Source organism: Parambassis ranga, chromosome 19 (genome assembly GCF_900634625.1).
Source record: "Parambassis ranga chromosome 19, fParRan2.1, whole genome shotgun sequence".
NCBI lineage: Eukaryota > Metazoa > Chordata > Actinopteri > Ambassidae > Parambassis > Parambassis ranga.
The window spans coordinates 22743997-22758945 of NC_041039.1; the positions used below are offsets into that span (position 1 = coordinate 22743997).

The 14949-nt window shown below is 46.2% G+C and overlaps 2 protein-coding genes across 4 annotated transcripts; both read right to left on the minus strand.

The window, feature by feature from the left end:
- Positions 1-193: 193 nt before the first annotated feature.
- Positions 194-8952, minus strand: drd4a (dopamine receptor D4a). Its single transcript, XM_028431047.1, has 5 exons — positions 8819-8952; positions 7644-8132; positions 5079-5191; positions 1804-2384; positions 194-535 (listed from the first exon to the last, which is right to left on the minus strand). The coding sequence occupies exons 2-5, from the start codon at positions 7944-7946 to the stop codon at positions 330-332; spliced, it is 1203 nt and encodes a 400-aa protein (XP_028286848.1). The 5' UTR covers positions 7947-8132; positions 8819-8952; the 3' UTR covers positions 194-329.
- Positions 8953-9726: 774 nt separating this feature from the next.
- Positions 9727-14924, minus strand: LOC114451996 (cytosolic 5'-nucleotidase 1A). 3 transcript variants are annotated; one of them, XM_028431049.1, is made up of 7 exons: positions 14708-14924; positions 14107-14220; positions 13711-13849; positions 13505-13627; positions 13088-13209; positions 12155-12286; positions 9727-10269 (listed from the first exon to the last, which is right to left on the minus strand). In XM_028431049.1, exons 1-7 carry the CDS (start codon positions 14741-14743, stop codon positions 10180-10182), a joined length of 756 nt encoding a protein of 251 aa, XP_028286850.1. In that variant the 5' UTR covers positions 14744-14924; the 3' UTR covers positions 9727-10179. The 3 variants fall into 3 exon arrangements, 2 of the variants coding, with proteins under 2 accessions (XP_028286850.1, XP_028286849.1); XR_003672226.1 differs by lacking the exon at positions 9727-10269 and adding an exon at positions 12686-13014 and having other exon boundaries at positions 12178-12286; XM_028431048.1 differs by lacking the exons at positions 9727-10269; positions 12155-12286 and adding an exon at positions 12568-13014.
- Positions 14925-14949: the final 25 nt, after the last annotated feature.

Consider the following 14949-nt stretch of genomic DNA (forward strand, 5'->3'; position numbering starts at 1 on the left):
GTCTTAAAAAGCAGATAAAAAAAACTAAACCTCACAAACTCACACATTAAAAAATGCATTTTTAATGAAAACTTTTATTCTGAAAAGATGAGTTTCAACATATAAAATCCGTTGTGTGGTCCTCTGAACTGTTTGTTCCTCAGACTGAAGCTTCTTCACAGGAAACACGAAGCCCAGACAAACTTTGCTGTCGTCAAATGTAGAAAAATAAAAACCTCACAGAGGAAGGAAGCCGCGTTGAGAATACACACACTAAAGACACTAAAACACACAGTCCGCAGCGTCTCTCTCGCTGCTGTGGTGTCGTCCATGTGGTGTCTTAGAGCCGTCTAGGAGCAGCAGCGGTGTAGGACTTTTTTAAAGAAGTTCCTGAACTCCGTGTTGAAGATGGTGTAGATGACGGGGTTGAGAGCGCTGTTGACGTAGCCGAGCCACGTCACCACGCTCATGAGGGCCGGCGGGATGTGGCAACCGTCGCAGCGAGCTCGCGTCGTGTGGAGGACGAAGAATGGCGTCCAGCAGAACAGGAAGGCACCTTCAGGAGGAGGAGGAGGAGGGGCAGAGAAACACAAAGGACCACCGTCAGGTGGATGCAAAGCTTAGACACAGTTGACCTGGTTTTCCTTGTCCTGAAGTCAAAGTTTTTTCAACAGGTGTTTGGTAAGATGCCTAGAGCAAGGTCACATGACCCGAGGATGTCGGATTGTCCGTCCTTAAGAATTGTTCAACAAAATTTAATCAAATTTAACACAAACGTCTGCTTGGTGGTCACATGAGTTTTACGATTATGAAGACACACCTTGACTATTCATTCTCACAAATGCCTGGGACAAAGGATTGTGCTCAAAATTGTTCCCTTAGAATTAAAGAATTGAGTCATCTTAAGTATGACAGAAGGTTTAAATGAATAAAATGCTTGGGTGATGACATTTTACATCTGGTAGTTTGTCATTAAAATCCTCGCTCCATAAATTAAATGACCTATTTTGCTAATCAAATGTTCAGAAAGGCCATCCTGGGTGACCTGATAACGTTGAACTATCTCTTATCAAGTTACCAATTTGCCGACCTGCCTTTGTATTGATCCGCCTGGCAGCAGAGTGGTGACCCCGCAGTGACCCGTCTCACGCTTTATGAGGTCACAGCAGGTGATCGGAGCTGATTTTATGATTAAGTTCATGATTTTTTTGTGTGTGTTTTTAAACTTAATTCATAATCCGCCTCAGTCATGCCGTTGTCTGCTAGCTAAACTCCCCACTGAGCTAATGAAACAGATTCATGACAACTACCTGCAGACTTAAATGTGGGTCTGACCGGGACTTGCGTAATAATTGGATTTCAGATTAGGAGCTGCAAGGATTAGCTGCTCCGTGCTAAAGGGAAGCACTTGCATGGCTATTATTAGGCTGACCCTCTCTAACTGATGTGTCAGTGCCTCTGAACAGGCATCAGAGGTGGCGGTGAGGCGTTCAGGTACCTGCTATCACACATTATGTGACCGGTTGTGTAAATATCGGACAGGAAGCTTTCATGCTTGGTGGGTCAGCAGATTATAGAGATCTGTATGAGTGTCAGATCACGCTTCATCGTGAGACGCACATTAGCAGCCTTCAGTGACGGTCACATCTTGACACAGATTACTGGCGGTCATGTGACAGTTGAACTATCAGACAGTGAGTCAGTATGTGTTTGTAATAACCATTAACTGGGTAGATAGTGACCAGAACTACAACTACAGATGACATCATAGACGGTTCAGCCATCTTTTCGTGGATATAACCAGTAAACAGGAAGTGGACTCACCCACGACGACAGGAAGCACCTTCATAGCTTTCCTCTCCCGGCTGTTGATCTTGGCCCTCTTCCTTCTTCGAGGGTCTGGGTTGAACTTAATCTCTGCGAAGCTCACAGTCGGCACAGGGCCGTCCTTTGAGTGAAAGGGCCGGTCCGGGGCCGCAAAGGTGGACGGCTCGTCTGGCATATCGGTCACCTCCCGCTCTATGATGGGCGGGAGTGGCGGCGGCAGCGAAGCCAGAGGAGGCAGCGAGGCTGCCGCCTCCTGCAGCTTGCGGCAGGCCTGGATGCTGCTCTTCAGCTTGGCCTTACGCGCCTCCTCCCAGCGCCGCAGGCCGCGGAACATCCCGCAGTACAGCAGCAGCATGATGGGACAGGGGATGAAGAAGGAGCACACGGACGAGTACAGGACGTAGTCATCGTTCTCCAGTTTGCACTCGGTGGGGTCGCGGCCTGGCACATTGTTTAGGCCGAAAATGATGGGTGAGGCCACAGCCAGGGCCAGGATCCAGGTAGCTGACAGCAGCACCGCCTGCCGCAGGTCCACGTGTTTCCTGTTGTAGTTGAGAGGGATCGACACGGCGATGAACCTACAAGAGGTGAGACAAAGCTCGATAAACTACTGACAGGCCAACATCACATACAGCAGGATCTTTAGGTATTAAAGAGGGAATGTCTGTATTGTTTAGAGTCAGGGTCAATATTATTAACCCTCCTAAGAACTGTCTTTGTAACTAGAGTCCTGCACAGAGTGGGACTGCCAGCCTGCAGAAAAGACACCTCCAAACCAGACTGAAGTCTGCTAGAGACCACCTGGACACAGAGCACACAGACTGGAAGTCCTTTGGTCAGATGAAGCTGAACAGTAATATGCTGTGAGGAGGATTCAGTCAGTCTGGAACTGTGGATCCTGTCAGGGTGGAAGAATCATGAAACAAGAAGACTGTCTGAATATCTGAAAGAAACCCTGAAGCAGTCTGCAGTCAGACCGGGTCTGGGTCCTGGTTTTCTCTCCAACATGACAACAGAAGTCTCTTCTAGTGAAGAACTACCTCCAGGAGAACGAAGGGTTACTGCTACCTGCACAGAGACCTGACTGAAATCTGACTGAAGAGTTGTGGAGTGGACTAAAGACCAGGGTCCATGCAGGAGACCATCAGATCTGGAAGAGATTCACCGAAGAAGAACAGACCAGGATTCATCAGGAGACTCAGACTACACCAAGAGACGCCAGACTGTCCTCAAACAAAGAGGATGCACAGCTGATGTGGTGTAGGTGTAATATTTGGCCAGCTGGACAGATGACTTCACCCTCTAATAAAACAGCCAGCTCGCAGCACTGATTATTGATTGTTAATTTGCAAACAAACTAGAAAATGTAGTGAGCAGATAAGACTCTGGAGTTTGGATGAAATGTAAAAACTTCAGAAGCTTAGCTAACATGTAAACAAAATGTGCTTCAAAATGTTCGGTCTAAATCACGTTCATTATATAAAAACATGGCATAAAACCTACAGGACCACAGCAAAAATACTCGGTAAATATTTTTTTAATCTTTTTAATACGTCCCCTTAAAGGACCAGTTGAAAAGGTGGAACTTCTCTTTTAAAATAGATGCTCATTCTGACTGCAGTTCACTTAATGTCCAGAGGTGTCACTGTAAGCAAAGACTGGATCCTTTACAGTCTCTTCCTTCAGAGCCCTGGATCCAGGACCACTGACCCCTTTAGCTCTTCTTGTTATCAGTGTTTTGCATGTCAGTGACAGCAGGTCAACAGTCCATTAAAAATAAAGACACCAGACGGCGTCCCTCCTCACCAGCATGTGGACTCTCTACAGACCTTCAGGTTCCTTTTCCTGCCCTGCCTGTTGAATTATTTAGACCCTGTCATCCAGTTAAACCTCTAAATGCTGCCGGCCGCTTCAGAAACCTTCAGATCATCACCATCAGTCCACGTTAGCCTCAGAGCTCGCCATCAGTCTCTGATCTAATCGTGTTTCCCCGGGAGTCGGGACATGGCGTTTGAGGAGCATCAGCTCCGAGTTTCATCCTTCAACATCAGCCGAGACTTCAGATAATCTCATTGTGTCAGAGTAAGGAGCGCCGAGCGGTGCTGGCAGTTCGTCACAGTGGACACGTCTTTCATTTGGGCCTTTCAGTTCTGTCTGCTCTGATTTTTATAGGAAACAGACAAAAGGTCACGGTCATACTTCAACATCAGGCTGAACCTGGTGACCTTCAGGTGGAGGTCTGACGGTGTTCTTTGTGTTCCTGACTGCTCAGGGTTTTGGTTTGATTAATCAGCGGGGGGCTCCTGAATGACCCTGACATGAAAACTGTGATGACACAGAATTATGGCTCATCTTTGACCTCTTGCTTTTAATTAACCGCACGCCGTTTCGTCTGGTGCTCCTGCAGGAGGAGGTGGAGGCAGAGCTGCATCTCAATCACCTACAGCTGGAGAACATTCACCCTCACCACAATATCTGCATTAGAAAATAATTCAGCCGGCTGTTGAAAAGGACGCTGTGACCCTGTGACAAATTTGAAATCCATTCTGTTTAATAAAACCGCCTGATGACACTGCTCCATCATCATAGCCAGAAACTATAAAAAAAACAGGAAGCCCCACTTCCAACGGCCCTTGAATGCATCATAGTTTAAATCCTACATTAAAATGTTTTATTCAACGTCTCAAATTAAACTCTATAAAAAGTATTTTGCAAAAATAAGATTCTGTCAAAAACAAAAAATTCTGCATTCATTTGTGCATCCAGGAAGTCATGTGTGACTCACATGTGACCAGCAGTCACATGACAAAAAAAAGGCGAGTTTTACGCAGATCTGCTGTAGTTAAGAGTTAATTATGTAGCATATCAGAGCTCCTGGTTGTTTTTTCAGTCCAGTCAATCATCAAGGAAATGCAACTTTTTTTAGTTATCCTGCACAAAGTCATGTCAGGATGTATCCTCTTGTAAAGAGTAAAATGTGACACAGAACATGTCTGACTCTTATTTTAATATTATTTATGAGCATTGTCATGTATCAGTGCAGCTCTGCAGCAGCATCTCCCTGTTGTTCCACCACAGTGCTTCAGGCTGAAATCAAAATATTCCTGCATGACTGGCAGTCCAGAATTCATCCATTTATTCATGTTCCCCCGAGGATGAACCCTACGGACCTCCCTCTACACTCTGTTTCAGAACCTCTGTACAGGAAAAAGGGGGACGGGCTCTGAGGGGATTCTTACGCATTTATTTACAGTCTGCGGGCGAGATCTGACCTGTCGATGCTGATGGCGCAGAGGTTGAAGATGGAGGCGGTGCACAGCATCACGTCCATCGTCATCAGACCATCACAGATGGTGGTGCTGAGCGTCCACACACCGTCCTGGAACTGAAACACACACAAAACACACTCAGTACAAAATAGCAGTATTTTAATGAAGTTAAATGGTGGGTTCAGGGCCACCATTTAGTTAAATGGTGGGTTCAGGGCCCTCCGAAGAGTCTCTGTAAGAACTGGGGGGGGGGGGGGGGGGTCGTGAGATGGTTAATGACAGAATAAGAAAAAAAGTCCATTGCTCTAGTAGTGACCTTGAACTTTGACCTCTAAAATGGGAACAGAAGACATTTCACCAAGAGGTCATAAACTGTGCTCCTAAATATGCATGTATTTATACTGCACACAGGTTGCGCTGCTCTGATTGGTTATTTCCCTGTTGTTGTCAAACATTTGTCCGACCAATTAAAACCAAATCTAAATGCACTCAGAGGAGCTGTGAGGAGGGAACGGAGCGAACACACAAGCAGACACAAAGCAGCCGGACAGTCGGAACACAGACGGCCGCTCAGCTCCACATGGACTCATGGACATTGTTTTCTCTTCCATCTATTGTGATGGTGTGAGGCCCCACAGACGACCTCCGGCCCCTGGATGAGAGCCGACCTTTCCAGGAATGTACAGACTGTGTTTTGCTGCTGTTGTTTTCTGGTAGCAGCACAGAGGCCAGAAAAACAAACAAAAACAAACATGTCAACAACAGTCAGAAGAAGAAAACTTGATGTATCCACTCAGTTCAAGATCAGTGTGTGTGTGTGTGTGTGTGTGTTCAGACTGCTGCTCTAACACCAGGCCCTGATCAGTGGTGTCACACTGAGGGGGCGGGGCTTCAATAGAAGGTCAGCCGGAGTTCAGAGCTGAAGTTTTAAAGGGACACTCTGCAGCAGACTATGTTAGCATGGTGTAAAAGTAAACAGACACACAAATAAATAAATAAACAAATAATACACGCATATGACTACCCATAGAAATTAATTTGGTAAATACAGATATAATTTAATAATCATATGCTTACATATATTCAATCCCTGCAAAGACTTACATAGATACAAGTAAACAATAAAGAAAGAAATATTTATAAAAATATATATAAATTAAAATTTAACTTGTATATAAACATACATAACTTAACAATATAATAAAAAATAGTTCATTAGATAAATAAATTAAATGTTTTCAGATAAATTAAATGTTTTTTGAAGACTAATGTGATGATGATGATGTTTCATCCAAATATCTCTTCTGATGGTCCTTGAATGCATCATGTGCAGACCCATAGGGAAACATGACCGACTGCAATCAGGAAGCCATCAGTGACTCCCATGTGACCAAAAGTCACATGACAGAAATGTACAGCTCTTCCCTGATTGGCAGGCTCTAATCAAAGAGAGTTTCAATGAAACATCCTGACATAAAAAAATAAATAAAATCAGGATTCTGTCAAAAACAAAAAATGATATGACATCATCACATGACAGACATTCTGTTTGTTGTCACTCTTTGAGGTCTCCAGGATGCTATTTTTAGGTCTACACAAAAGACTGCGACCTCCGCGTTTCCCTGCATAACATGCCACTGAATGACCTTTGACCTCTTCACATTGCCACAGTATTCTGTCTGCCTAACCTGCAGCACAGTGCACCACAGTTCAACAGAAAACAAAGAGGAAAGTCTGCAGACACAAAGCAGCCGAGCAGAAGGAATCAGTCGTTATTGATTCTGGAGGCCCGATCACTCTTTAATGAAAGGTTTTTGTGTATGTTTTTTCCAAACGTCTTTGTTTTATTGTGGAGATGTGTGTCTAATGTAATCAGACAGCCTCCTCCTGGTTCATTCACAGCTCACATTTCCCACTGTTACTGACTGAGCTCTTATTGTTGGTGCACATATAAAGAGTCGAGGTGAATTGTGCAGACATAACACCAGAAATGTGGACGTGTGTGTCTTTTTCCCTTCATAGTATTTTAATGGGATTTTCTGGTTTATCACAGGGTTTAAAATAAAACTCTGCTGACCCTTCAAGCTTCACAGATGAACCATTAACCTCTTGTTAATGTAGTCTGATCCATTAATTGATCCATTGATTATGAGTGTTACTGATAGCAGCAGCTCATTAAGCAGAAATACATAGAGCAGAAGTCAATGAGTCACCTTAAGAACACCAACAATAAACCTGCGTGAAAAGTTAAAGGGGCAGTTCACCCCAAAATCAAGCATTCATGTTTCCTCTGGTACCATCGATCTCCATTATGATGGAGAGAAAGGAGAAATCTCGAGAACTGCAGGCTGAAACAATCAAACTGCTCTAAATATGACAAAAAAAAATCACCTCCAAGATTCTTGGAGGAAAACTTGGAGACTTTTGTGAATCCCTGAGACCTGAATCCGTGCAGCACTTCAATCAACCTGCCATATTAACATAATGAGTTTGCTGTAGGTGTTTGGTGCATCTGCAGCCTGTCCTGCTGACCTATAACATCTCCAGAGTGTGCTGGAGGGAGCTTACCTCGGAGTAGACGAAGAGGGGCAGAACGAGCACCGCCAGCATCAGGTCCGCCACCGCCAGGCTGACGATGAAGTAGTTGGTGGTGGTCTTCAGCGCCTTCTCCGTGAACACGCTCAGACACACCAGCAGATTCCCGCAGATGATCACCACGATCAGCAGAACCCCGAAGACCAGGGCCGGCAGGTTGTGTCCCTCCGCGGCTGTCGCCTCTGCTGCTGCCGCGCTGAGGTTGGCCGCCATCTCCACCGTGGCACCACCGTTGGTCCGTCCCGGTCCGAGCCACAGCGGCCAGCGGGCTCTCATGAAGTCCCGGTCGGACTTTGGTCTCCGTACTGTGGTGTCCTCATGTTGTCACAGAGACTTGATTCACACTGTGGACACACAGACTTCACCCGGGAGCTCCAGCGCGCTCCGGTGCGCACTTTACGCAACAAAATCCTCCGCGTAAAACGGGACAGCACGCAGGCAGAGTTTGGTCTTATTTACCACCTGGAAAAAAAATATTCGAATATAAAAGAGACGCAGATAAAGTCCCGCTTGTCTTCTTCACAGACATCGTCCTACATTGAAGAGAAACGCTCAGAGAAACGCGCCGCAGAGTTTGACCAAAGACGCGTGAAAATCCTCAAATCGTTCCAAAGTTGCGGAGTAAAAAAAAGGGGGTGGGGGTGGGGGTTGTCTGGATGAAGCGTGCGGTCAGACAGCGGGTCGTGTGTCAGTTTGTGGGTGTTTCAGCTCCGGTGTGTTTACCTGCAGCCTGCTAAAGGCCACCGGGGCCAAATTAACTGATTAAAGCCGCTTATCAGCTGCGCTTTACGGTGTCCTTCAGCTCCTGAGCTCCAGCAGGAGACACAGTTTCTTCATCTGTGTGTGTTCGTGTCTCTTTGCTTATTCATCTGCGCGCGCCTGTGTGTGTGTGTGTGAGTGAGTGAGTGAGTGTGTGTGTGTGAGAGAGAGAGAGAGAGAGAGAGAGCGCAGAAGAGTGGCCAATTAAAGACATATCCACAATCAGCTAATTTTGCGCATGAAATACGAAGGTAACGGATTTTATATGCACATTATAAATTAAAACACACGAGATGGACCCTAATAAATGTATAAATTAATGATCTTTGCACTGTATTTTAACTTTGGTCTAATCAAACCCCCCCCTGAAATGTCTCCACGGGCCTCACCTGTGTTGACTCGGGATGGAGAGAGAGCATCTGTCCAGCAGTCAGAGGTCAGAGGAGACTGACCTCACCACATCCATCCATCCATCCTTCAGGCAGATCCACGAACAGCACAGAGCCCTGCTCAGACTCCCCTCCTGTCAGACACAGAACAGAGGTCTGTCATCGATAGCTGACAGGTGAAGACTGGAATCAAATGGTGTGATGAAACTGCTGAGGCTGCAGACCTTGGCCTCAGAGTCTGACACTAAGAGCATGAATCCCAAAAATAAGACCTTTCCCTCTCAGGTATGAGTCAGGGTGGAGCTGTCCCACATGCCTGAAATTACTTATGTATTAAAATTAGGGATGCTCAACACTGTAATGATGTACATGTTATTATTCATAGTCACCTCTTTACACAGATTATTGTCCGCCTGTGAGGTACATGTGTGTGCTGAAAGTCGAAGCTAACAGCTAGCTGCTACGCAACATCGGCCATCGGTCTGTGGGGATTGACTCACTCTTAGAGCCACCCTCAAGTGGCCACTTGAAGAACTGCAGCTGTGTGCGCGGATGGTTCTGACGTGTTGTTAGCTGCTCCGTTTCTGTTTGTAGCTTCAGCCTGAAAGAAGGTAGACACGCTGAAGTGTTTCTTCCTGTCGCCTTCCTAAAAATAGATTTCAGGGAGATGGAGGTCACACGCTGAGAGGGAAACTCCGCTCTGAGGTTTTCAGATTCAGAGAGTTCATCAGGACGTCAGAGCTCAGCTGCTGTTTCCTCTCCGTCAGTCAGAAATCACCGCCGCCGGTCAGACTGAACATCGCTATGTTACATCATTACTCACAAAATCTCCACGTTCAGCTCCTCAAATGCTACGAATGAGCTGGTAAAACCAGGATTGTGACAGAGGTTGATGGATAAAAAACTTTTTCAAGGTTTTTTGATTCCTGGGTTTGGTGGGGGCCATGCAGCACGCCGCTCAGTCAGGCAGCTTTCACATGTTTCATCACTGTCATTTTCCTGCTGCCTCTGCCCTTCAGGTCGCTTCAGGATCCAACAGATGCTTCATCCTCCTCTTCCTCCTCCTCCTCCTCCTCACATCACATCCCTCCACCCTGACCTTCCTGCCTGTGGCTCAGAGCAGAGGCAGCAGAGCAGGGAGGATTTTTGCTGTGTGATATTCTTCCTCAAAATTAATGCAAATTTTCAGGACCCCTGTGGTTTTTTGTACGAGGATCCTCTTTTATGTTGCACTTTGGGGTGGTTTCAGACATTTAGCTTCAACATGGTGACAGATTTGGGTTCCAGCTCTGTTGTTTCTGCCAGTACAGCTTTAAATTTATGATTATTTTTGACCCATTTAGCTTGTTGTCTGCGTGGTCTCATGGTCTGAAGGTGATGAGGTGATTTTTAATGTGCGCTCTCTGTTGATGGATCAGCTTGGAGTGGGAGGATGATGACACAGCTCCTGCCTGTCAGAAGAAGAACAGTATGATCAGTAGGGAAACTTCAGACAATCTCCTTACATTAAAGTCAGCTGGACTCCACAGTGATCCTCCGAATTCACCAAAGAAGCAGCGGTCCACACAGTCTGACATGTAGAATCAGGGTTCCTGACATTTATATGGCCTGATATCAATCCAGGAAGTAAAGCCTGAAGGCTCCAAAAGCCTGAAACTAAATAAAGATGTCAGGTAGCCGGGGTGTCGGGGATCACTGCTCTCTCTTCCTGAAACAAACACATTGTTACTGGTAATAATTATGGCACACCGTCCTCAGAGGATGAAGTGGTGCAGACCCCCATGTTGGCTATAGAGCTCCATCTTTACCAACAGTCCATCTATAAAGTGTGATTAGCGACATTTATGAAAAATGTTGTTTAAAATAGACTCTGGCCTCTCTTTAAGAACCAAAGATACATCTCTAGGACCCTTTGAACCTCCCTCATGACCAGTAATAACCTCAATGACCTCTCTGTGGACCAATGGAACCACCAGACTGACCCCCCCCCCCAAAACCCTGTGGATCTACTGAAAGATGGCTGGGACCATGTCATGGTTAACTGGAATCATACAACCTCCTCAAGAACTGTCAGAACCAGCACAAAGACCACTGTGGTAGGACAACCCACGGATCCCTGGTGATCCACTGGAGTCTTTTCAAAGGCCTCTGGGATCAACTCAAGGATCACAGAAGCCTTCTAGGGGACCATGTAAAACTCTTTAACTGCTGAGTTTCATAGGAAAATCCTAACATCTAAACGTCTGGAGCAGCAGAGCCGAGCAGGCAGCCGAGTGCCGCCGTCCTACCAGCAGCAGGATCACAACCTCATATTTTAAATTAAGTATGTGTTTGCGTTGGAAAGGGGGACATGAAGTGTCATCAGAAAACACACTGAGATTAATGAAGACAAAGTGTTTTCTGTTCCGTATCACTCAGACCGTCAGAGACCCGGCGGGCCGCCGGCTTTCACCGAGCATGTTTCAATTTGTGGCAGCAGAGACGACCTCAGCCTCTGATGACTTACACTGATCACATGCTGCCCTGATTATTCACAGAGAATACAAACCTGATCTAATCAGGGAGTCTCACTGAGAACATCAAACATTCATCACTGACACAACACAATAATAATAAGCCCCGACAACCACGAGAAATAACACCAGACACAGATGCAGGGGCAAGGAAGACTGAACTGGTCCTTGAATGCATCACATATTAAGTATTACAAAAGCTAAGCTTAAAATCTAACTTTTCTACGTCCTCAAATGGGAAGTGGAGAGAAGAGCCCTGAGTTCCTTTCCTGGAACCACCCCCACCCACTGGTTCAGATATGTGGATGACGCCTGGGTCAAAATCAAGACCCATGAAGTGGAACGGTTCACAGAACACATCAGCGCAATGGACAACAACATCCAGCTCACTCGGGAGGACACCGAAGAGCCTCAGTGTGGAGGTGTACAGGAAACCCACACACGCACACACACAGACCAGTACCTGGTGTTTGATTCACACCACCCACTGAAACATAAGCTGGGAGTCATCAGGAGCCTGCAGCACTGAGCACAAACTGTACCCACCAGCACAGAGGGGAGGAAGGAGGAGCAACCACACATCAGGAAGCCCTGCAAACCTGTGGCTACCCCAGCTGGGAACAAAAAGAAGACCCCCCCAACAACAGGGAACTGGCTGAGAAAGAACATCATCCCACCATGTGTCAGGAGTATCAGAGTGAGTTTTTCTTTAAGAAGTTCTTTTATGAGACACAGCAGGACAGTCGGTGGAGGCTGAGGTATAAAACGTTATGTGTTATTTTTGTGTGGTGGAACTCCATCAATGATGAGTTTTTCAACGCACCTGGGTGGAGGCCCAGAGGCTGACACTGGACCTTCTGGAGGGATTCCATCTCTTAGCTGGCCTGAGAGCATCTGAAGGAAGTTGCTGGAGAAAAGGAGGTCTGGGCATCTCTTCTTCCTCCACTGGAGTAATCTGTTTGATGGACGGATAGATGGTGCGTTCAATGACCCTAAAAGCCCTTCTCCTTTGTGTGTATGAATGTTAAAGGAACCCTAACTTCTCAGTCTGAACTGCTCGTGTGTGTACTTGATGAGGATCTCTGCTGCCATCTGCTGGTCAACATTAAACACCAGCTCAGAGTGCCCAGGCTTTTAATGTGAGAATATGAGCTAAAGCCAATGAGGAAATGAAAGCATATATATTATATAGTAAAAAAATGTCTTTTCTACAATTTATTAGGAAAAAAAGCCACACATGTCAGAAAGGTGACACAAACAGTGAATGAACCACTTTCCCTGCATCAACACACACATATATACATTCTACTCTTGTCATCCTGTCTGAGCCTCACAACACAAAGCAGAAACAAACCCAAAGGAAGTCTGAGGCGTCACTTCAAGGCTCAGTCTGGGGAGTTACCGGCTTGTTTCAGGGTTTTATTGCATGGATGTTGTTCAGTCCTCCGTGCTTTTGAAGCCGTCACTGAGCAGGAAGTGACATCGGAGTACGGACAGAATGGGGCCACGTGGGGCCCCGGCAAGGCAGCACGCCTCCTCCACGCTGACGCCAAGGGACCGGAGAGTCCGCAGGGCGGCGCCGCAGCTCTCCCTGCCGCCGTGCAGCGTCACCAGTGAAATGCTGAGCGGGCTGTCGAGCAAGCCGAACCTCCGCCGCATCTCGCCCAGCTGAGCTGAGAAGCTCTGTGAGGGAGGGGTCTGAATTATCCTTTGGAGGGGCAAAAAAACAAAGTCATGATGACGGAGATGTCGGTACCTGTCTACTGGCTGGTGTAAGTCCCACATCAGGCTGGATGATGGCGTCCCCGCAGAGCAAGACTCTGAGCTGCTCTGATGGACAGGAGGCGGTGTGCTCATCCAACAGAGCCGAGAGAACACCTGGACCAGTGAGAAGGAAGGTGACTGCACTAAGATCCTACTCATTATTATTTGTATTATCACACAAAAGACATGAATTCTGAGCACCACAAAACCAGAAAATTAAAGCAAGAAATGACAAAAACAGGAAGAACTGTCCACTTTTCAGTGGACACTGACCACACACACTTAAGACTTACAGAGAACATTCATCTGATATTTCATCCAGCACAACTATCGTAAATAAATCAAGATTCTGGAAACTCCCTTCCACAAGTTAGAATTAATGACAGAGAAGAAGAAGACACCTCCTGACCTGAACGTGACGCCTGCACCACCTCGCTCCTGTCCGCCGTCAGGAAGAGATGCACCTTGTTTTTCAGAAGACTCTCAACAAAATCCTCATCACTGGAAAAACAGAACCTGGACACTTCAAGACCTGCAACAGAGCGGCCATGACATCAACAAACAAACACTGACTGATCAGCCTGTCATCTATAGGTGCTGCTGAGGTTAGATTACCGTAATGTCTGGTGCTGCTCATGATGCCCGAGCTCTGCTGCTGCTGCTGCTGGCTGTCAGTGGTGATCAGGACGACATCGAACAGCAACGATTCATCTGGATTTTCCTCCAGCAGGCGTTCATTCACTTTCTGCAGCGCCTGCAAACAACAAACATTGGCTCTACCTGAAGACATACGGTGTATATATACAATAAAAAGGCTGCTGTTGGTTTGGCAGGAATTAAAACTGCATTTGTAGAAGTCTATTTTCAGGTGCAGTCTAATCCACATTTGATGCTCTGGTGATTATTTGGGACAGCGAGGCAGTGAAAGTAGAAACCTACAGTGTGTGTGTTCTTCTAAACAAAGACAAAATGTGACAGTAAGTCTAATAGTGGATTCTGCAGGGTGTCCACCTGCAGCAGTGGAAAAGCCACACCGGCTCTGTACACGCCATTGTCGTCCTCGACCCCTGTGTCAAACGCAGCACCAGCTGTCACGGCTACGACCACGGCTCGGTCAGCATCCTTCTGCAGGGGACGGGCAGAACAAACACATCTCTAATGCAACTTTGACTACAATTCAAAGCACACAGTAGAACATGGAAATCCTCAATGTAGTTTAAAATAATACAAAAACACCTAACACACTTATATCTGCAATATAACTATTTAAACTCAAACCTTAACAATGCAAAGCTTTTATTTACATAATTCTGCATTCACCTTTAATAAATAAAACATTTTAATAAACGTTCTCAGGCTAATTTATGTAACATTTCAACGAGAGATTTGTGCTGTTACACTGACAAGAAGGAGGAGGGTTTTAAAATATGTTGTTTATTTGAATGTAGTCTAGTGAGGAAACTTCGAGAAGCAGCGCAGGAGTATTTATGAGTGTTTCTAATGTTTGTAGATATTTAAGATGTGGCTAGCTGTCTCAGGGAGGACGGAACAGCTGTTAAAACCTGTCAAAACCTCGCCCGTGATAAACTACCTTTCCTCAGGTGAGTCCTACCTGCTTCACGTCGGTGTTCTGAACCGTGGAGACCATGCTGGAGAAAAGTGTTCTTAAATAAATGAGGCACAAACAAGTCAAACTATTTCAAAGTTCCTCCAGAAACAGAGGTCTGTCTGTTTTGGTTCCGCCTTGACGTAACCTGACGTTCGCTTTAAGAGCGTAGCGTGATGGCGTCACTTCCTTCTTGGGGCTGCCGCTGGCTACCCCGCCCACAGCGGTGATTATTATTGTGTCAGGTC

What these genes read in the sequence shown, in the direction of transcription:
- drd4a (XM_028431047.1), bottom strand. Translation starts at nt 7,946, where the DNA reads ATGAGAGCCCGCTGGCCGCTGTGGCTCGGACCGGGACGGACCAACGGT. An exon ending in TGCGCCATCAGCATCGACAG is followed by an intron (nt 2,385 to 5,078) that starts GTCAGATCTCGC and finishes CACCTCTTGTAG; the next exon opens with GTTCATCGCCGTGTCGATCC. An exon ending in GGTGCTTCCTGTCGTCGTGG is followed by an intron (nt 536 to 1,803) that starts GTGAGTCCACTT and finishes CTCCTCCTGAAG; the next exon opens with GTGCCTTCCTGTTCTGCTGG.
- LOC114451996 (XM_028431048.1), bottom strand. Translation starts at nt 14,743, where the DNA reads ATGGTCTCCACGGTTCAGAACACCGACGTGAAGCAG. An exon ending in AGAACACCGACGTGAAGCAG is followed by an intron (nt 14,221 to 14,707) that starts GTAGGACTCACC and finishes CGTCCCCTGCAG; the next exon opens with AAGGATGCTGACCGAGCCGT. An exon ending in GGTGCAGGCGTCACGTTCAG is followed by an intron (nt 13,210 to 13,504) that starts GTCAGGAGGTGT and finishes TCACTGGTCCAG; the next exon opens with GTGTTCTCTCGGCTCTGTTG.